General features: G+C 33.9%; 1 protein-coding gene across 5 annotated transcripts in view; it reads right to left on the bottom strand.

Annotated features, from left to right (window-relative positions):
- Positions 1–18,832, bottom strand: part of SCYL2 (SCY1 like pseudokinase 2) — a 69,542-nt gene that overhangs the window by 42,586 nt on the left and 8,124 nt on the right. For all 5 annotated transcript variants that reach the window (XM_053226645.1, XM_015070855.3, XM_053226647.1 and 2 more), the window contains 2 exons: positions 10,985–11,183; positions 2,135–2,292 (listed from right to left, as the gene is read on the bottom strand). In XM_053226645.1, the coding sequence (XP_053082620.1) occupies positions 2,135–2,292; positions 10,985–11,161 (335 nt within the window). In that variant the 5' untranslated portion in view covers positions 11,162–11,183. The remainder of the gene's footprint in view (positions 1–2,134; positions 2,293–10,984; positions 11,184–18,832) is intronic.

Genomic DNA, 18,832 nt, shown 5'->3' with positions numbered 1-18,832 from the left:
ACCTCACTTCCCTAAACTTTACCTCAGTATATTAGTGATTAAACCATCATTCTAAAATTTCCTTTGAATTCCTCTTATGGGACTTTATTCACATGATGTCTTGTCTACTGGGCTCCTTTGTACCTATTTTCTAGCTTCCAAACTGCCTTCCTGCTACTGAAATTACTGATTATCAATAATAACCTCTCACTAGTCAAATGTAATGAATTTTTCTCAGTCCTTATTTTCCCTTTACTCAGTGGTCCTCAGTGACTAGGACCACTAGTCCCTCCCTCAGCTCCCTCAGCTCCCATGATGTGCTGTTTTTCTCCTGCTATGTAACAATGATGGCTCATTTCTTTCCCTCACTCTTTTTTTCTCCTCTACATTTTAAGTTCTGTCCTCAGTACTCTGCTCTTTCTACTCATGCTCTTGAAAAATTCTTTTATTCATAGTTTTAATTACTGCCTCTGTTACCCTTAATATACATCACCAACTCTGGGCTTTCAACTGGATTACTTTACTATATAGCACATTTCTTTTGGATAACTCCAGTGTTATTTCTACATTAATTCATTAAAAACTGGAAGTTATTTTTTTCCTACCCTAAAGTTGTCCTCTTTCTATCAATTTTACAGTTTTACAACCTAACAATGAAGATGCCTTAAAGTAACCTTTGAATTGTCTCTCTTAATGACTGCCCACAAATCCCTTCTGTAATATTTAAGTCACTACAAAAGAAGCTACAGAGAGAGCTTCTCCCCTCAAGAGACTTAAAATGTAACGATGAACTATAAGACACACTGATACAAGTTAAAATAACAAATATGGGCAGGATTTTAATAGGTGACATAGTAGAGGCTGATAGAATACACTCTAGAGGAAAACACACAGTTAGGAAAGCTCAGGACAAGCGTGGCAAACAAAACTTAGTCCATTTTGGGATACAGAGTTCACAATAGTAAATGTTACATAAGAGTCAACAACTACACTTTTCTTCTGGGTTTATTCATGAAAAGAAGAGCAATGAAAATATTATCGTGATAAGAGAAATATGGGCATATATCTGGATATATGGTACAGTGGGGAAAAAATATGGGCTCAAGAATCAAGGTGTCATAAGTATGTGGCTTAAGTAATGTCTCTGATCCTCAGTTCTTCCACATAATTTTGAGAGTCGGATAAGTTAAACAAATGTAAAGTATCTAGTACAGTTTTCACAGTAAATATTAGGTTTTTTTCTTTTGGGTTGAAAGAAAGTATCTTCTGCTCTTGAGGGGAGAGGGATCAGTGACAGTGGATTACTGAAGATTCCAAAGTAAGAATTACACAGAAATCCAATATATATGAAGAGATAAAAGCAAAAGTGTCCTGGCTGAAGATGGACTGGAAGCCTGGAACTCTGCCAGCTCTGTTCCTCTACCTGCCTGTTCTTCCCCATCCTTAAAATTCCAGGGTCCACAGAACACAACTGGCAAACCATTTGGTTAAGATCTTCTGAATTTAGAGAGAGGAATACAGTCTGCTAGGTAGGAAGGAAGGAAGAAAGAAATTAAGGGTTATGACTAATGTGGAAAAAGTTTATATAGCTAGGGTATCATTAAAAGCACCATAAGCTTGAAGATCCAGTTAAGACTACACAACATTAATTTCATATTCTTGTCATTCTCAGCAACAATTCCCAAGATATCCTTGAAAAAAATAAATGGTAGAGTAACTGAGGGCTACGGACTGATATGCTGAGCATATCAGAAAGTTAAATGTCTAGAAGAGTACCTGAAACATACATAAAAATAGCCTGCAAATATGGAATAAATGCAAAGAATACAAAAAATTCTAGCAAATTAGCAAGGAGAGCTACTTTCAGGCAGGGACTGTATGCTATCCTTCTGCATCTTCCACTTTGACTACTGCAGTGCTGAGCACAAAGTAAGCAAATACAGATTGATGGCAAATGTGAAGAAAATTCCAAAGAGGTAAATACACATAATATACAAGTAAATTTTAGGGAAATAGTAAATCCATAAGAGCTCAACACTCAGTTTATAAGAATTTGTCACTGATAGCATGCCATACAGAAAGAATTTAAATATAAAATTATTTTTAAGCATTTGTTCAAAACAAGTCTTTTATGGAAGTTTTTATAAAAATTTACCTGGACTCTTCTAAAGGATGCTGGACAGTAAGAAGTCGAGGGTGTCGTAATCGAGTTAACTGTTGGACTCCTCGTTTTAGAGAATCGATGATTTGATCCTTTTCAAATTTTTGATATTTGTCAATCAGCTTTTTATCAAAGACAAAAACAGCCACTTCCTAATAAAAGAATAGTGTATCTAATTTTAATCAAGAGTATATAGAAGTAATAAAACTTTACCCGAGTTTCACAATAGTCTACAAATGGAAATAACTAAAATCTAATGTCATAGAAATTATAGCACCACTGTAATACTTTCCTGATATCAAAAAGTTGGTTTCTTCATGATTAGTAAATCTAAATGTTTTTAAAAGTATTAGACCCCAAACCCTCATCTAAGGAGAACATAGGAAAATCTCCATCTTTGAACTCTGGTACACAAAAGGTGCATGTAATGGGTTATATCCCATGTAGTAATCTCTTATTTAACGAGAATTCAAATAAAAGCTAAAATGTTTAAAAATTCAAAATGCTATTCATAATGATAACCCTGGAGTATACTATAAAATCTTGAATCACTTTTTGAAAGAAAACTTATATATGTCAGGAAATGCTTGTTTACACAAAAACCCATTTTGTAAGCACCTTTTACATATGAATAACCTATATTCACTCTCTCCTTCCACCCTATCCCCATCTTATGTGTAGTAACTGGGAATGAATGGGACGAGTATAGGAAGCTGCTCACCCACTGTGACTCTTTGAGATCATTTATAGCTTATTATCTACAATATTAAAAGCACATATTGTACTTAACTATCTTCTTCCTTTCATTTTCTCTCTTATCCAAGGAAAAATAGTTCCCATCCAGTTACCCAGTCTTAACAAATCACTCAAAAAATAGCTGTATTAATAGTTGATATATTACTATTGTGTAATGTATCAGTGATGCTACATCTCCATCCTAAATGGAAAGAAAAATGATAAAGCTGGAAGCAAAATTAGCAAAGAATCAATGCTAGCTTTCCAAAATTCTTTGCAAGATTTTGAATGACTTTCAGAATGTCTATAGAAATCTCTTTCAAAAACCTCTAATTAAACCTACTACTGCTCAACTACCAATATCTAAGACAGTATCTTTCCATTTTATTGTTCTCTCCTCATTATTTCTGCTACATTAGGATTACTGTTTTTCACAAGTTAGCCTGGCAACCTAATTACCTAACAGAGATTCACTGGAGAATCCCAAACCAATCAATTTCTCAAACACAACTTGTTTTAGGTCGGAGGCTCCTTAAATGTATACAAATAAGTTAAAGGTTTTAGAGGATTAAGTCTCTGAAAAGTGATAACATAAAGGGACTATTTAGTAACTCAACTTGAACATCCCATTCCCAAAGCATTTATGTACTTTTAAGGAATTGTTTCATTCTTCACAATAATCCTACAAGTTATTACCCTCACTTCACAGATGAGGACACTGTGGAGAAGATAAATGTACTATCTAAAGATCTCACAATTGGTAACATCAAGATTTGAATCCAGTCATTTTAACTCTAAGGGCCACATTCTGTCTCCCCAGAAATAATAGAGCCAATAAACAGAGTACCCCAGTAAAACATAACACATGCCTTCAGGAAAACAATCATTTAAGAGATTTAAATAGCACTCATATATAAATACATAATCTTAGCGTTTTTGATCATTGTAAGACACAGAACTATCAAGAAAGAGCTAAGAGCATTATGTAATATTAATTTGAACTAAAAACAAATGACCTAGAAGTTCAAGTTCCTATCTCACTATTCATGAGCACAATCTTATTTTAGTAAGTATTCTGCTATAACACATTTTATAAATGCATCTAATTTAATGCTTTTATTTTTTCAAGATGTTTTGAGTCCTTAAAAAAAAGATCACATGAAATGGCTCTTTGAGCACTTGCAATTTCACTGCTCTTAAGGAAAAACACTACAGTTCAAGAGAAAAAGACACATCACAAAATTCTCTCCCTCAGACATTCATTTATTATTTTAGGTCACAGATAAAAGATTTCTATATACATCAGAATAGATTATCAACTATATTAAAACGATTTTCTCTTTGTTCCAATCAATTGAAATTAACCAGTTTCAACAAAGCTGTGACTAACACTTAGACCTCATACTGATCTCCTAAAACTCTTAGCCTGCACATCAAAAGTTTTCTTCAGAACAGACAATCACCTAACTTCTATGTTCTCCTTCTGCTACTTCACTACCCACCCTGTTAAGACATCATTTGTGTTAAAGTCCTCTCACCTTAGAAGTATTACAAGCTTCTCAAAGAAGCTTATTAAAGAAACCATGCCAACAAAAAAAAAAAAAGAAAAGAAAAAGAAAAAGAAAGAAAAAAAGAAAGAAACCATGCTTTAAGCATCTCTGTATCCACCACAGGATTTACACCTAGAAGACACTCAGATGTTTATTACCCCGTGGCGGTCAATAAAGATAAGCAGTTACTGGAAGCTTTCCATTATTGTCCTAAATTAAAACCTTTTTTGACTCTTCATTATGAAAAGTTTCAAATATATAGAAAAGCTGAGAAAAGATGAAGGTATCTTAAGTGGATATTTTCCACTTAAGAGTCAACTGTTAACTCTAATTAAATATTGAGGCTCTTTTTTATACAAAAATTACTAAAACAAAATGTAAGACAATCTTTTGCACTCTATTGTTTACTTATTCACTTCATATTCTTTAAAATAGATTGGCAAAGAAAGTTACCTACTCAAAAGTATTTTTTCTCAACAACCTATCTTTAAGCAAAAAATGGATGTAAAATAACCTACTCTAAAAACTACTGGTCAAAATGTAGACTACATATTGATACAAACCTAATTTATAATTTTTTAAAGCTATTTTGCTAACTACAAAGTTGAACTCTTGCTGAAAACCAGACAGCTTAAGTAATAAAAATCTAAGTAGATATACACCAATGTGTCTAGGATTTCCTAATAGTAACCATGACCTCCAGTAACCTATCCCTCAAAGCCACCAGGGATGGTTTCTGAGACATAGATATTCCCTGTGAATCTCTATTTTACAGATCTTTTGTGACTGGTCAGTGGTGACAACCATCATGCACTGTATTTTTCATATGATTTGGGGACAATGTTCCTTTCTCAAAATGATAAAACAAAACCTAAATTTTTATTTACATTAAATTAAAAACAACTTGTTATTTAAGAAGACTCAGAGATAACAAGATATACACCTTAAAATTATTAAAGATAGTCTATGGTCATTATTGACCTAAGCAACTTGACTAACACTTTCAGCTTTCTACAATCATTTCTTTTATTTAAAACTTTTATTTATTATCATTTAACTTTTTATAATAATTTAATTATGCCTTTGCCTACACAATATCAGCAAGCCTCACCCATGAATACTGGCATTTGTATAACATAATGTAGATTTTGCAGTAAGGAAGGGACTATGTCCAAGCCTACATTTGGTAGAGCGGCTAGAATAATGAATATCAGTTAAATATTTATTACATATTTTTAAAATCAGTCTATCTTCATTATCTTCATAGGAAGAGTCATTTAACTGAGGGTGTTTTAAAGCTTACACAGCTGTCAAAGCAAAAGAAACAGGGCAGCAAATGTAACTTTTAAGACAAAAATAAGATTAAAGCTGACTTATTTAAAAAAAAAAGTCTATTCTAAACTGGATAAAAAATAATCATAAATATGAGACTAGAAGACTATTAATAAATGTTGTTAAATTCATTTTAAGAGTAGTCTCCTGGCAAGAGTATCTTGTGTCAAAATAAACAGAAATACCTAATAGTAATAAATGAATGTTTAAACAGTAAACACACCCACATATACACTCTTTTTTAAAAACATCTTCCCCCAGGGGTGCCTGGGTGGCTCACTTGGTTCAGCATCCAACATCGGCTTAGGCCATGATCTGATGGTTCATGAGTTCAAGTGCCACATCAGGATCTGCCCTGAGCATGGAGTCTGCTTGGGATTCTCTTTCTCTCCCTCTTTGCCTCTCCCCAGCTTGTGCTTTCTCTCTCTCTCGAAATAAATAAATAAACTTAAAAAATATTTTTAAAATATTTCTTTAAAAAAAAAATCTTCCCCCAAAATAAATGCCCAAAGTTGATACAGTAGAATTGAAAGATTTTTCAAAATGTAGAGTTATTTTTCTACTCAAAGGAAGTAAAAGGTATACTGGTGAGACAGAAACTATATTTATATAGTGCTTTTATTATAAATTAAATATAATAGCAGCCTTGATATTTATAATATTCTTACCTAGCAGAGATGGTGATGATACTTCAATTTTTAAGGGATATGTATGTATGTATATGTATGTGTGTGTGTGCACACACACACAAAGCAACCATTTCTCACTTATGATTGATACATATAATTTGGCCAAAGATTTCCCTTTACTGGCTTGTGTAATAAAGTAGAATTTAAAAACTAGAAAAGTTAATGAAATCCAAATAAAGGCATTTATCTCAGAAATATCTCTAAAATAAATATTTTTATAAAGGAAATAAGAATATGTTTGAAAAGAACGCCTATATTTAGATACCAATTTAATCCTAAACATGCTACTCTGCAGAACTACAAAGTCAGTTATAAAGTTATAACAGAAACACAGCAGAACAAACTCAATGCCCAGTAATTAACTACCTATCAGACATCATAAAAGTTTCAGAAGTAGAGGAGTAAGGAATATTTCACTGAATTTTCAAAAATTAAATGACCCTGAGATCTTGCCATTTGCGACAACATGGATGGACCTAGAGGGTATTATGCGGAGTGAAATAAGTCAGACCAGAAAATCATACCATATGATTTCACTTATATGTGGAATCTAAAAAACAAAACAAATGAATAAACAAACAAAAAGCAGAAACAGACCCATAAATACAGAGAACAAACTAATGGTTGCCAGATGAGAAGATGGGCAAAATGAGTGAAGAGTGGGAGGTACAGGCTTCCAGTTATGGAATAAATAAATCACGGGGATAAAAGGTACAGCATAGGGAATATAGTCAATGGTAAATAGCATTGTGCGGTGACAAATGGTAGCAACACTTATGGTGAGCACATCAAAACGTATAGATTTGTCGAACCACTAAGTAGTACACCTGAAAATAATCTAACATTGTGTATCAACTATACTTCGCTAAAAAATAAATTAAATAAATAAGATAAAAGTAGATCCTCTGCTCAGAATGCCTAAAATAAAAAAGACTACAAAAAAGTTTGGCAGGAATGTGAAGAAACTATAAATGCTGATGGATACAACCGCTCTGGAAAAACTGACGCTGAACAAACACGAACGCTATTACCCAGCAATTCCATGTCTAGATAATGTGTCATGTATACCAATGGCACATTAAGAATGTTCATAGCAGTTCCCCATATATTAATGAAAAACTGCTATGTTCAGCAACATAGGTATATCCCATGAACATACATTTAAGGAATGGAAGCCAAACTACAGGAGCACATATACCATGATTCCATTTAAATAAAGTTCAAAAACAGGAAAAGTTACTCTCAAGTGTCAAAGGACCATATAGCGGTTACCCCTAGAGAGAAGGTGGGGAGAGGTAATGACTACGAGAAGATATGAATATTAGCAATGTTTCCTTGATCTGGATACTGGTTATACAGGTGTGCTCACTATGAACATTCATCAAGCTATATGCTCATGATTTGTACACTGTTCTGCATAAGTTCTTAAAAATACATTTATATTTAAAACTCTAAATAGGCACAATTTTCATTCCATAAATGTCACCCTGAAATGTCTTACGTCTCTATTGAGATTCTAGAAAGAGTAAGGGTTAGGAACTAAATAGTATTTAGTCTAAATACTAGTAAATTTAGTATTTAGTATTTACTAGTATTTTACTAGTATTTAGTATTTACTAGTATTTAGTATTACTAGTATTTAGTCTAAATACTAGTAAAAAATAAATAGTATTTAAGTCTAAATAGTAGCTTCAAATGCTAAGAAGCTATAATTAATTATCCATTTTAACATGTTTACAAGCTGTGTTTGGTTAAGCTTACCCAAATAATAGCTTTTAAAAATCTTAATTTTGCATACAAAATTATTTTGTATACAAACCTAGCCTAAACACCTTATTAGTTGCAAAAAAAAAAATCAACTTTACACTTTTCTTGAAACTCTTAGGAATTGTTCATTGCACTTCATGAATTACTCACTATGAGATGTTTCTTCAATGAATGTCTTTGAAAAACAATAAAAACTAGCAAAAACTGATTTTGGAAGCATAAAGCCGGAATAATAATAGTAACAGACATCCAATCAGGTACAATGACGTTACCATGCACACAAGTAAATTTTTATTTACCAATTCTTTTTATCTTGCTACATTCCAGGTTTCATAAATATGTACTTTTTTTCATCTGTTCTGTAGGTGCTTTTATTACTACTCCACTCCTCTCAGAAACCTTCATTTAGGTTAAAAAGTCAAAAGTTGTACATGATCCGAAATTATAATTCATCGTGTACTGTTGTGAACTTCAAATAACTTTGGCAAAAAGTACACAAAGAGAATCTCCTAGCCCTAGTACCTAACCTGATGTTTACTTCAAAGTCAAATTTAAGATCGTATAATCTGCTATAAAACACAAATTCAATCAAGTACACTGTATGCTAGATCAAGAAAGACTGCGAGAGTTTAAAAAAAAAAAAAAAAAAAGCTCTCAGTCTCAGTGTCCCTTTATGTGGGGGGAAAAAGACCAAGAAGAATATCCTTTTCATTATTTCATTATTTTTCTCCTGGCTTCTCTAAGATCAACACTGTCATACATAACTTTCTGTGATGATAGAAAGTTCTATGCCTGCGATGTCTAATATGGTAGTACTAGCCATATATTGCTAAGGAACATTCCAAATGTGACTACTGCAACCAAATTTAATTTTTACGAATTGTAATAGGCATATGTAGCTTGTGGTTACCATACTGGATAGCACAGCTCCAGATTATCTATCTTCTATGATTCCCTTTTAATAAAAAATGAGATAACTAAAAAAGAATTAAAACTTTGAGTAAGGGAAAAATTAAAATGAGGCTTCAACTCCAAGGTGGTTACAGATGTAGCTATTCCTTAAGGAACTAGCCAGTAGTCCAGATAGGATACTCAGTTTAAAACACCGTAGGCTTGAAAGAGGCAAAGAAAGTAGATTCAAAACTACATCCAAGAATGTAGATCCATCCACAAAACCACGAATACATTGCAAAACTATCTTCTTCCACAAAGCAATAAATTTGGGTGTGGGGGGTGGGGGATATAGTGGTTTCCTAAGAGAACCCAATTCTGGCAGTGAGCAGTGAGAATGCCTGTATTATTGTGCAATATCTAATTAATTACCTATTATTTGTGCCTGGTTTTCATGTTCTATGAACAACAACAGAAGCTTCAACATTATCAGAGAATTTCAGCATATGAACTGCTGATATAAACACAAACACCTAGAAACTCTTTCGGTTAAGCACAAAGACACTATTAGGTTACATCCTTAATAAATAATGCAAAATTTAGTACATTTGGTGTTCTTTGATTTGCCAATAATATAACTGATTATAAAAGCTAGTGTTGGAGGTTGATCATTTACATAACTTCGTGGCCTCATTAATAGCTTAAGCATTCAATACTCCAGAAACCACTTATTTTTTAGTGAGCTTGGTGAACTGAGAAAACAATGTTGAAAAATGACAAATCAATCAGCATTTAAGATAAGATCAGATCTGAACTTAAAGACTTCCAACCAAATGGCAATAAAAACAAGATTTACAGTCAGATACATACCACATACCAGCAATCTATCACAAGACCAAGGTTCCTACTTCATAAAAGGATAACCAAAGCCAATTGAGTCTTTAATATACTTGTTTGGCAAATAAGCTGATTTTGGAAAAGTCACAAATAATGTATATCCACAACTGTATGACTGTGACAGTTACTGGAAAATATGTGTAATAAATCCCAAACGCCTTACAATCCATATGTTTCACTTGTAGAGAAATAAAAGTACTTTTAGAAACAGTAATTTTTATTTTTAAAGAATATATTTCTACAGAGGTTTTAAACCTGGAGGTTTTTCAATCCTTTAAAAATTCCAACAGAAAACTGTTAGTAAAATTTAACACTAACAATCCTCCACATTTCTGAGAACCATCTGTTGCTCTCTTAAGTCAAATTAAAAAATAAAAAATAAAAATACAACTCATTCAAATGACTCTGCTAAAAGAACAGTTACTTTTAAAATAACTTTGAAATCAGTATGTCTCAAAACACATTTACCGACTATTCCACAAATGTACCCCCTTCTGATAATAAAATCAAGTTAAACACAAAAGAATGTTACAGAAGTCTATTTTCCAAAAAATAGACTTTTATTTTATATAAAATAAAAGGGGAATAAGAATGCACTAAATAAGAATGCATTTAATGTTGGAAAATTTAACTGAGTATTTTGCTAATAGCTTACTGACAAATTTGAAAAGGAACACAATTTTTATTCCAAAACAAATACTTTGCTAAAAATCTAATATGCTCCTTTACTCAACAGAAACATTTATTTTATTAAGTAATCAAAATTAAATTACAAGATGGGGTGATATATCAAACAATATATTTGTAACCAGGAGATTCAGGGCATGTTTAAAAGTGTTTATTTTTGTATGACTTCATTAGATGGAAATGAGAAGTAAAGAACCCATTACTTTTGGCATTTCTTAACATAAAAACATATATGCACATTATACTACTTATTAACATGTGCATTTTTTGCCAATGGACTCTGAATTAAAACTTACCTGTTTTGTTGACTTTTTTGTGCCATTGAAAATCTTCCAAGCTAGCCCATTGCCACCACTGGCAATGTGTCGACCAACATCAAATTCTCTAGTGACAGGATTTCCCATTACAGCACTAGTGACATCAGCTGTTACTTTCGTAACAGTGCTCTTTAACTTATTAAGCATGGACTCCATGGCTGCAATATTGAGTAGCTACCTAGAAACACAGGGGAACGGGGGAACGTTGATCATTTGTTTTTACTTGTTTCAGCACTTAACATTCATTATTTAGTCTGAAAACTTAATATATCCCAAAAAGGGAATGAAACAATTCTAGAGTATAAAAGCTACATGTTGGTTTTGTCTTCAAAGAACCCAATACATTCTAATGCAATTTAAATCTAGGAACCAAACTGTTCCTTTCAACCTCAATTATTACAGACCAGGAAGAGAAAAGACACTTGACGCTGACATGAATGTTGTTCAACTATATAACATGAACCCTCAATACTTTAAGGGTATTAGAGGGCCCAAATCTTTCTTCAGACTAAAAACAGCCATATAAAACCTGAAAGGAGCTAATGCTATCTATACTAAACAAGAAGTTTGTATTTGATACAAGTTTCATTCACTAATAAAATAATCATTGAGGGGCACCTGGCAGCCTCAGTCACAAGAACTTGTGATTCTTGATCTTGGGGTCGTAAGTTTGAGCCCCAAGTTGGGTATAAGATTACAAAAATAAATAAACTTCAGAAAAATAAAAAATAATAATGATATAAGGCGCCTTGGTGGCTTGGTTGGTTATGCATCCAACTGTTGGTTTCAGCTCAGGTCAGGATCTCATGGTCATAGGATCAAGCCCCACATTGGGCTCTGTGCTGGGCATGGAGCCTGCTTGGGATTCTCTCTCTCCCTCTCTCTGCCCCTCTCCCCAGCTTATGCTTGCATACACTCGCTCTCTCTCAAAATAAATAAATAAGCATTAAAAAAAAGAGAGACAAAGAGAAGCATTTGGAGAAATTTTAAAAATAATAAGTAAAATAACTACTGTTGACCTATGAAATCACTCAAGAATATCTTCTAAAAGAAAAGCATTGATGGCAAAAGGACAGTAAAACATGCACAAGCAGTAAGTCATAAAATATTTTTTCTTTTAATATTTATTTATTTTTGAAAGAGAGAGGGAAGGAGGGGCAGAGAGAGAATCCCAAGCAGGCTCTACCCTGTTAGTGCGGAGCCCAATGCAGGGCTCCAACTCATAAAGTGTGAGATCATGACCCGAGTCAAAATCAAGAGTCAGATGCTTAACGGACTGAGTCACCCAGGCACACCTCATAAAATATTTTTAAAATTTTACACACTTCTGGCCATGATGTAGGAACAAAGACTGAATTTATCCTCTTACCTTAAACAGCTAGAAGCTAGACAAAATGTATGAAATAAATGTTTTCAGGCAGCACAGGTAGGTAATCCCAATGAGAAAGCAAACTAACAAGGTGAACCCCAGGATTGCTCCAGCTTTCTGCCTAGAGGTACACTGCAAACCACAGAGTAGAGAGCAGAATTCCAAGCAGCGGTCTAGCTGAGTTAAAGAGTTGAGGAGAGGGGCTCCTTGGCGGCTCAGTTGGTTAAGCGTCCGACTGCGGCTCAGGTCATGATCTCACAGCTCCTGAGTTGGAGCCCCGCGTCAGGCTCTGTGCTGACAGCTCAGAGCCTGGACCCCGCTAAGGATTCTGTGTCTTCCTCTCTCTCTGACCCTCCCCCGTTCATGCTCTGTCTCTATCTGTCTCAAAAATAAATAAATGTTAAAAGAAAAAAAAATTTTTTTTTTTTAAAAGAGTTGAGACAAATTGGAGTTCAAGGATGCAGAAGTGCCTAGGAGTTCTGGGATACAATTTCAAAGAGAAAGGGGAAAATTAGGGAACAAGACAGAAAGAAAGAGAAAGAGAGAAGGAAACTATGCTAAGAAAGAGCTCAGAAATTTTCAGAGAAATCTGATGCACTGTTGAACACTAAGATGCCCACACATAGTATGAAACTCCACCAGGTCAGGCAAGGACCAACTAGAGAGCTGTAAGCTGAATACTTCCAGAGTCCACACAGGGCTGCAATTCATTTAATTTCTCACCAGCTAGAGTAGAGTACTCAATGCTCAACCAAAAGCATTCAGTAGAAACCCCAAAAGAACCATGCCTTAGTAGTGAGAAAAACTGTTCTCAGAGTAAAATCTACTCTAAACCTGCCCTAAAAAACTAAAAGTAAGCCTCAAATGATCAAACTAATCATGAATTACTTAACTGACCAGAATGAAACCCAATACTCATGAAAGAAAGACAAAAAAAATTTCAGAAACCTAACAATGTAACATTCAAAATGTTCACCATGCAATCAATAAATATTAGATTTGCCAAGAAGCAAGAAAATGTGCTCATAATCAAGAACAAATCAGTCAATAAATCCTCCAAAATGATAGGTTATAGACATTAAAAACATTAAAAAGCTATCATAAAGGAACCTGGGTGGCTCAGTTGGTTAAGTATCCAACTCCTGGTTTAGGCTCAGGTCATGATCTCACAGTTCGTGAGTTTGAGCCCCCTATTGGGCTCTGTGTTGGCAGCACAGAATCGGCTTGGGATCTTCTCTCTCCTTCTCTATCTGCCCCTCCCCTGTTCACTCACTCTCTCTCAAAATAAATAAACTTAAAAAAAAAAAATCTATCACATATCTAAGTATTTCAAGGAAAACACGAACATAATGAAGAAAATAGTCTTTTTTTAAAAACCCAAATGAAAATTCTAGAGATAAAAAGTAAAATATTTCAAATAAAAAATTTAGAGGATATGATTAACAAATTAGAGAAAGTAGGAAAAAAAAATTAGTAAAACCTGAAGGTAGAGTAAAAGCCTAGGGGAAAAAAAAATGAACAAAGTCTCGATGACCTGTGAGACAGTATCACAGTAATAACATATATAACTGAATCCCAAGAATTTTCCCAGACTTCTAATCAGAAAATATACAAGCCAGGGAACAACTGAATGGAGGTCTGTAAACTGCTAAAAAAAAACAAACAAAAAAACAAAAACACCTGTCAACCTAGAATTCTATAAGGCAGGGGAAAAAAAAACTTTCAAAAATAAATGTGAAATATTTCTTCAGGAAAACAAAATCTGAGAGAATTTGTTGCCAACAAATATTCACTAGAAATGATATTAAAAGAAGTCCTTCAAACAGAAGGAAAAAGATACCAGATGGAAATGTGAATCCATAAAAAGAATGGAGGACACTAGAAATAAAAATTACGTGGGTTTATAAAAAAAACTTCTCAAGTTATTTTTAAAAGATAACTGATCATTTAAAGCAAAAAAAACAAAATACATATACCTATATATATATATATATATAGGTATATGTAGAAGTAAAAAATATGACAAAACAAAACAAGCACAGGAGAGGAGAAATGGAAGTATATATTTGAGAGATTCTTCTATTATATTTCAGGTAATATAACATCACTTGAAAATAGATTATAGCAAATTAAAAACACATTAAATCCTAGACTAATAAGTAAAATAATAGATATAGCTTAAAAGTCAATAATGGAAATAAAATGGAATCCTAAAGTAAGATGAATACAAAAAGATGTAGGAAAAGACGAAGAAAGGAACAAAGAACAAATGTAACAAGTAGAAAACAAATAGCAAGAGAGTAGATTTAAATCTGACCCTATAAATAATTACATTAAGTGTAAATGATTTAAAATTCCAATTAAAAGATGAGACTGTCAAACTAGATTAAAAAACAAGACCCAACTATGTACTGCTAACAAGAAATCCACTCCAGGGGTGTCGAGGTGGCTCAGTCGGGTAAGTGTCTGACTCTTGATTTCAGTTCAGGTCATAATCTCATGGTTGTGGGATCAAGTTCCACACTGGAGCCTGCTTGGGATTCTCTCTCTCTCCCTCTCTCTCTGCCCCTCCCCAGCTCATGCACGTTCTTGCTGTCTCTCTTAAAAAAAATAATAAACATTAAAAAAAAAAAAGTCCACATTACAGGATGACTTAAAACTGAAAAAATGTTAAAATATACCAAGCAAGAGTGGCTATATTAATTACAAACAGAATAGGCAACATTTCATAATAACAAAGATGTCAATTCATCAAGAAAACATAAAATCTTAAATGTGTACATACTGAATAAGAGCTTTAAAATAAAGACAGCAAAAGATGACTGAAAGAAACAGACAAATCCATAATTATACTTAGAGACTTCAAGGATCCTCTTTCAGAAATAAATCGACATAGACGGAGCAGACAAAAAAAAAAAAATCAGTAAGGATATAGAAGACATAAACAACACTATCAAACAACATGACCGACTCATAATATCCTACTTGACAAGAGCAGAATGCATTTTGTTTTCATGTGTACATGGAACATTAATTAAGACTAACTATACTCTTGGGGCTCCTGGGTGGCTTTGTCAGTTGGGCGGCCAACTACAGCTCAGGTCACCATCTCGCGGTCTGTGAGTTCGAGCCCCGCGTCGGGCTCTGTGCTGAGCACTCAGTCTGGAGCCTGCTTCCGATTCTGTGTCTCCCTCTCTCTGCCCCTTCCCTGTTTGCTCTCTCTCTCTCTCTCTCAAAAATAATTTAAAAATTTTTTAAAAATAAAAAAAAGACTAACTATATTCTTGGCCATAAAACAAATCTCAACATATGTAAAACTACTGAAATATAAAATACATTATTTGACCACAATGAAATTAAACTAGAAATCAGTAGTAGGTAAATATCTTTTTAAAAAATGCAAAACATATTTGAACTTCTCAAATATGTATTAAATACTTCTCAATAACCCAAGGGCTAAAATAAATAAGTCACAGAAATTTTTAAATACTTTGAGGTGACTGAAAAGTAAAAATCTGTGGGAGGTAGGCAAGCTGGTGACTAGTGGAAAATACACAACTTTAAATGTTTATATGAGGGGGGAAAAACACCAAAATTAGTGCTGTCACCTTCCATCTTAGAAAGCTAGGGGAAAAAATAAAAAAAAACAACTAAACTCAAATTAAGTAGGAAAAAGAAAATAATGAGTAGAAATCAATGAAACACATTGAATTTAATGTAACACTCTATTTTACAGAAATAAAAGAAAAATCAATGAAGCCAAAAACTATGGCTTTAAAAAGCCACTAGCTACATTAAGAAAATGTTTAAGACACAAATGACCAATATCAGAAATAGAGGAAATCTTACAGATTCTAATCCTATATAAATCCCAGATTTTAAACAATAAGGTATTATAGATGACTTTATGCCAATTAATTCAACAACTTGGATGAAATGGAAAAAATTCCTTGAAAGCCAAAACAATTGACTTAAGAAGGAACAGGAACTCAGAATAGTCCTACATAAAAGAAATCCAATTCATAACTACAACCTTTACCACAAAATATACTCCAGGCTCAAATGGCTTCCCTGTTGAATTATATCAAATATTTAAGGAAAAAATAAAAACCAGATCTGTACAAGCTCTTCTAGAACACAGAACAATTTTCATGTCATGTTATATAGTCAGTATTGTCCTGATACCAACAACTAATGATCCAAGAAAACTGCATACCAATATTTCTCATCAACATGCAAAAATCCTTAACAAAATATTAGCACATCAAATCCAATAAACCCAACCCTATAACCAAGTGAGATTTATCTAAGGAATGCAAGGTTGATTTAACACTCAAAACAAATTCATGTAGGGGCGCCTGGGTGGCTCAGTAGGCTGAGTGTCCAGCTTCAGCTCAGGTCATAATCTCGCAGTTTGTGAGTTAGAGCCCCTCATTGGGCTCTGTGCTGATAGCTCAGAGCCTAGAGCCTGTTTCAGATTCTGTGTCTCCCTCTCTCTCTCTGCTCCTCCCCGGCTCATGCTCTGTCTCTCTCTCTCTCAAAAAATAAAAATAAAGATTAAAAAAAAATTTTTTAAAAATTCATGTAATTCACCATACTAACTACATAACGGGGGAGGGGCGTATGATCATCTCAATAAAGGCAAAAAAGATTTTTAACAAAATTCAATACATATTCACAATAAAAATTCTCAGCTTAGAACAGGAAAACAAAAAACAAAAAAAAACTTCCTCAGGGCTCCTGGCTGACTCAGTTGATAGAGCATGATGCTCCTAATCTCAGGGTTGTGAGTTCAAGCCCCACATTGGGCATGGAGCCTACTTTAAAAAAGGAAGGAAGTAAAGAAGGAAAGAAAGGAACTTCATCAATCTGATAAATAGAATCTTTGAATACCTACAGCTACTATTATATTTAAAAATAAAAGATTGATTGCTTTCTTCCTAAAGTAAAAATATTTACTTTTACCACTTCAGTTCAAAATTCTAATGGAGGTCTTAGCCAAAGCAATTAAGAGAACAAAATAAAAAGGTATTCGGATCATGTACAATGAAAGTCAGAAGAAATCTACAAAAATGCTACTAGAATATGAGTTTAGCATTACAGTAGAATGTAAGAATGGAATATTTTTTTAAAAAAGACTATTTCTGGGGCACCTGGGTGGCTTGGTTCGTTAAACTCCCACTTCGGCTCAGGTCATGATCTCATGGTTCATGGGTTCAAGCCCTGAGTCAAGCTCTGTGCTGACAGCTCAGAGCCTGAAGTCTGCTTCAGATTCTGTGTCTCCCTCTTTCTCTGCCCCTCCCCCACTCACGCTCTGTCTCTCTCAAAAATAATCATTAAAAACAATTTTTTTAAAGACTATTTATACTAGAAACAAACACTGAAATTTCAAAAATACCATCTCAAGAACATGAAACACCTATCTAAAAGATATATAGACTTGTACAATGAAAATAACAAAAACTGCTGAGAAAAACTGAAGAAGACTTAAAGTAAAGATTGTGGGGGCACCTGGGTGCCTCAGTTGGTTAAGCGACCAACTACTGATTTCGGCTCAGGTCATGATTTCATGATCCTGAGATTGAGCCCCATGTCAGCTCCTCACTCGGTGTGGAGCCTGCTTAAGATTTTGTCTTTCCCTCTGTCCCTCCTCCGTGCATATGCATGTGCATGTTCTCTAAATAAATAAATAAATAAATATAAAAAACTTAAAAAAAAAAAAAAAGGAAAGATTGTGTTTATGAATTGAAAAACTGAATAATGTTAAAATACCAATTTTCCCTACTGATCTATATACTCAATGTAATCCCAGTGGAATCCCTGAGGCTTTTGTAGAAATTGATGAGCTGAACCAAAAATAATACTCTTGAGTAGGGGTAAAGCTCAGTGGTAGAGCATTTGACTGCAAAAATAATACTCTTGAGGATACAGGCTTCACTAAATTGTCAAAGAGTCCATGGCACAAAAAGAGGTCTAAACCCTGTAACTTTCTTCAACTTTTGCGTTTACTCCTTCCTAAAACTGATTTGCCTGACAAAGTCTGTGTCCTACAAATCTTCCTTAACCCACACTTTCCTTACAATCTTCTCCCACTTGACCAAAGAAAAGTATTTTCTCAGCTATCCCAGTCTTATTATAGGGCATTTCCCTGGATATAAAAAACTTTGAAGACTAGGGTAAATGCAATTCAAGAATGCATTAATACTGAAAGTCCCTTAAGAATAAAGCAAAAAATATCGGGGCGCCTGGGTGGCTCGGTCAGTTAAGCATCCGACTTCAGCTCAGATCATGATCTCACAGTTCGTGAGGTAGAGCCCGGCATGGGGCTCTGTGCTAACAGCTCAGAGTCTGGAGCCTGCATCGGATTCTGTTCTCCCTCTCTCTCTGCCCCACCCCTGCTTCTTGCACTCACTCTGTCTCTCAAAAATAAATAAACATTAAAAGAAAGTTTTTTTAAT

The sequence above is a fragment of the Acinonyx jubatus genome, chromosome B4, assembly GCF_027475565.1.
Source record: "Acinonyx jubatus isolate Ajub_Pintada_27869175 chromosome B4, VMU_Ajub_asm_v1.0, whole genome shotgun sequence".
NCBI classification, from domain to species: Eukaryota; Metazoa; Chordata; class Mammalia; order Carnivora; family Felidae; genus Acinonyx; species Acinonyx jubatus.
Note: the sequence above shows the minus strand (reverse complement) of the source record. Positions and strands in the feature narration are given on the sequence as shown.